The sequence below is a fragment of the Rutidosis leptorrhynchoides genome, chromosome 7, assembly GCF_046630445.1.
Source record: "Rutidosis leptorrhynchoides isolate AG116_Rl617_1_P2 chromosome 7, CSIRO_AGI_Rlap_v1, whole genome shotgun sequence".
Taxonomy (NCBI): Eukaryota; Viridiplantae; Streptophyta; class Magnoliopsida; order Asterales; family Asteraceae; genus Rutidosis; species Rutidosis leptorrhynchoides.
The window spans coordinates 247,948,200-247,952,243 of NC_092339.1; the positions used below are offsets into that span (position 1 = coordinate 247,948,200).

A 4,044-nucleotide genomic window follows, 5' to 3' on the forward strand; every position below is an offset into this window, starting at 1 on the left:
TCCAGAAATTTCAGCGAGATAATCCGCATTACCTGGCCCTTTACAGCACCTCGCGGAAGGTAAAATATTTGATAAGCACCCAACTCTACCGCCCACAACGCGAGTCTGCCAGATATCTCTGGTTTTGTTAAGACTTGCTTGATCGGCATATTGGTTAACACATGTACTGGATGCCCCTGAAAATATCTTCTTAGCCTTCGCGATGTTAAAATAAGCGCGTATACAAACTTCTCAATCGGCGCATAATTTATTTCACTTCCCGTAAGAGCTTTACTGATAAAATACAAAGGCTTTTGTATTTTATCCCTTTTCGCGATTAAAACTGAACCAAAAGCTTCATTTGCCACTGATATATAAAGGTATAGAATTTTGCCATCAATTGGCGCTGTTAATGTAGGCAAAGTTTTCAACAATTTCTTCATTTCTTGAAATGCAGCTTCTGCTTCGCTTGACCAAACAAAGCTTTTTTGTTTCAAGCAATCTTTTAAAGTTTTGAAAAAGGTCAATTGTCTTTCAGCAGCTTTAGACAAGAAACGCGTTAATGAAGCTAACTTTCCTGTCAAACTTTGCACCTCTTTAACCGTTCTCGGCGCGGTCATATTTTCAATAGCCGCAATCTTTTTTGGATTAGCTTGAATACCTTGTTCTGTAACGAGATATCCCAAAAACTTTCCTTCGGTTTCGCCAAAACTACATTTTAGCGGATTGAGCTTCATGTTGATTCTACGCAGTGTGTTAAACTTTTCGCGCATATCTTCTATGATTCGCTCTTACGTTGCGCTTTTGATCACCAAATTATCAACGTAAGCGTCAAGGTTAGGCCCAATTTGCTTTTCGAACGCGGTGTCAATCAAACGTTGATATGTCGTACCCGCATTGATTAAACCAAAAGGCATCATTATATAGGAAAATATGCCTTTGCCGGTATGAAAAGCGGTTTTATCTATATCTTCTTGAGCCATTGGGATCTGATGATAACCCCGTGCCGCATCCAAAAAACATTTAGAAGGAAAAGCGTGCAAAGATTCCACTTTTAAATAAATTTCTGGAAGCGGATAATTATCCTTAGGACACGCTTTATTTAAATCCTTAAAATCAATACACATTCTCCATGAAGCATCAGGCTTTTTTACCAATACTGGATTCACAATCCATGATTGGTTTTGAGCCTTGCGTAAAATTCTAGCTCGCACCAATTTTGTTACCTCTTCACATAGCCATTTCACACGATCTGGGGCCATGCCTCTACGCTTCTGCACCACAGGTTTTAAGGCTGGATTTACATTAAGTCGGAGTTCCGCAATATGACGCGGAACACCAATCATATCATTTTCACACCAAGCAAAAACATCCATGTACTGCACAAGTAACTGCGCAATTTGTTTCCTTGTGTCCGCACTAACATTACATCCTACTTTAATTTTTTTTTCAGGATACGCGGGATTAACCAATACCATATTTTCCGCGACTTCCGCTGCTTCTTGAACTGCACTTTTTACATTAATAGCCGCACAAATGGGCACCTTACTTGTTGAATTTATTGTCGCGACACCTTTGTGTGTTGCGAATTTAATCATGCCATGAATTGTAGATGGGACAATTTAGAATTTACCTAAGGCAGTTCTGCCTAACAACATGTTATAGCGAGATGAGGTTCGCATAACATAGACATCTAGCCGTGCTCGGCGCACTAAACTATCATCATTTTTATCAACAAGGTCAACATCTAAGGGCAAAGCACCCATAGGCAATGAAGATTCCCCCGCAAAACCAGTCAGCGAAGCTGTGGTTGGTTGTAAACTTACTCTGATACTCTCCGGCAGTTGAACAAAACATTGCTCGTAAAGAATATCAACACTACTACCATTATCAACATGAACTTTCATGATTGTAATTCCATTTTCCGCGATCTTGCATGATACAACTATCGGCATTTCAGAGACATCCTCGCTCTGCATTTTTGGAAAACTAATTGGCGCAAATTGCCAATTTTGATACATTCTTACCGACTTTCACTTTTTTCCTCTTTTTTGAGCATTTGTTTGAACAGCGGTATTACTCATTATTTCAACTAATGTAGCAACTTTACGCCAATTACAAACGTATTCACCTGTGAATCACCAGAATTATACACGATCAGAATTAAACAAGGCAATTAATGATTTGATAGCACAAAACAAAAAATTTCAAGTTTAATTCATAAAACGCGTCCCACGAATGGCGCCAATTGATCGATCCTAAATCAAGTTATTTCTTAATTAAGGATCGAATGCAATAATAAGATGGAGGATGGGATGTTTGATGATTATTTTGGGCCCCGATGATCGTCTTTCACTTTTGCAATCAAGTTATCAACCACCCCGACCCGGTCTTGATTGTCAATTAGCATGATTCACCTTAGCGCGATGTAAAAATCTCTTGGGCAAGATCACAAGTGGAAATCACAAAGGCTTGGGCAAATGGCAGAGAATCAACAACCTATAAATGAGGGGCCATGCTCTCTATTTATAGTATTCAAAATATCCGCGGTTTGCGGATTGCCTAACTATCCGTGGAAACATAGCGGATTAAACCGAAGTCTTTTGTTAATGCGAAAACATAACTGCTGTGCTTATTTTCAGCGGATATTGCATAACTTTGGATTATAATTCGCGTAATTCTGCTTTTAGCCTTTAGCAAATAAAATATACATATACAATGCTATGTATATGATCAAAGGGGACCCCATGTCTCCCTATCTGTTCACTCTAATCATGGAGGTCCTTACATTGATTCTGGCAAAAAATATTAAGGATAATCCTCAGTTTAAATATCACTATGGATGCAACAAACTCAAGATTACAAACTTATGCTTTGCTGATGATCTTTTAGTGTTTTGCCATGGTGATGTTGGTTCCATTACTATCTTTTTTGGTAGTGTTCCAATTAATATTAGACATGACATCTGCAATATCCTTCCCTTTGCAGTTGGTAGGTTCCCTATGAAATACCTTGGGGTGCCTCTTGTTACAAAAAGACTTGGGATTAATGATTGTAAAAGCTTGGTAGATAAAGTCAAAAACAAGGTTCAAAATTAGAGGCATAAGAAACTATCATATGCAGGTAAACTCCAACTTATTGTATCTGTCTTGAATTCTATGCAAGTTTACTGGGCTTCTGTCTATATGCTCCCTAAAGAAGTGGTGAATGATATTGAAAAACTGCTCAAAAGTTTCTTATGGAGTAATAAGGATAATGCTAAAGGTAAATCCAAGGTGACCTGGAAACTGGTTTGTAGACCTAAAGATCGGAGTGGGTTAGGCATTAAATCATTGTTAAGTATGGAATGAAGTTTTACTTGTCAAGCAGGTTTGGAAGTTAGTGGGCCAGAAAAACTCCTTGTGGCTTAAATGGGTCAATGTTGTCAAATTAAAAGGGCAGAGCTTTTGGGAGATTCAAGCTACTGCTATGGATAGTTGGGGTTGGAAGCAGTTTTTGAGGATTAGAGATATGGTTAAAGTCCATTTGTTTTGGATTTTGGGTGATGGTAAGCTTGCTTCTATGTGGTTTGATAAATGGGCAGATATTGGTCCCCTATCAAATTGGGTCACTAGAAGAGATTTGTTTGAAGCAAGGCTTAATGCTGATTTAAAGGTTGGTGACATGATTTCAAATAACCAATGGTTGTGGCCTAGTGAATGGGTTGATCAATTTCATTGTTTAACACAATTGGAGGTGCCTCAACTGATACCTAATAAGCCTGATCAAGTTGTATGGGTTACTAATGATAACAAGTTGGTTGATTTCACTGCTAAACAGGCTTGGCTGGATCTAAGGGAAAATGTGGCTATTGTGAAATGGAAAAAGGTGGTTTGGTTCCCTCAAGTTGAGCCTAAGCATGCTTTTATTTTATGGCTTGCTGTTCAAGGTAAACTCAGCACACAAGATAGACTGATGAAGTGGATGTCTAATTCCAACTTTAAATGTGCTTTCTGCAGTAAGGTAGCTGATTCACATGCTCATTTATTTTTCAAATGTGAATTTTCCTGCAAAATTTGGAGTCAG

At 38.4% G+C, this 4,044-nt stretch overlaps 1 protein-coding gene across 1 annotated transcript; it reads right to left on the reverse strand.

The window, feature by feature from the left end:
- Nucleotides 1-770: 770 nt before the first annotated feature.
- LOC139859942 (uncharacterized) lies at nucleotides 771-1,958 on the reverse strand. Its single transcript, XM_071848722.1, has 3 exons — nucleotides 1,613-1,958; nucleotides 1,350-1,486; nucleotides 771-1,253 (listed from the first exon to the last, which is right to left on the reverse strand). The coding sequence occupies exons 1-3, from the start codon at nucleotides 1,956-1,958 to the stop codon at nucleotides 771-773; spliced, it is 966 nt and encodes a 321-aa protein (XP_071704823.1).
- Between the last annotated feature and the right edge of the window lie 2,086 nt (nucleotides 1,959-4,044).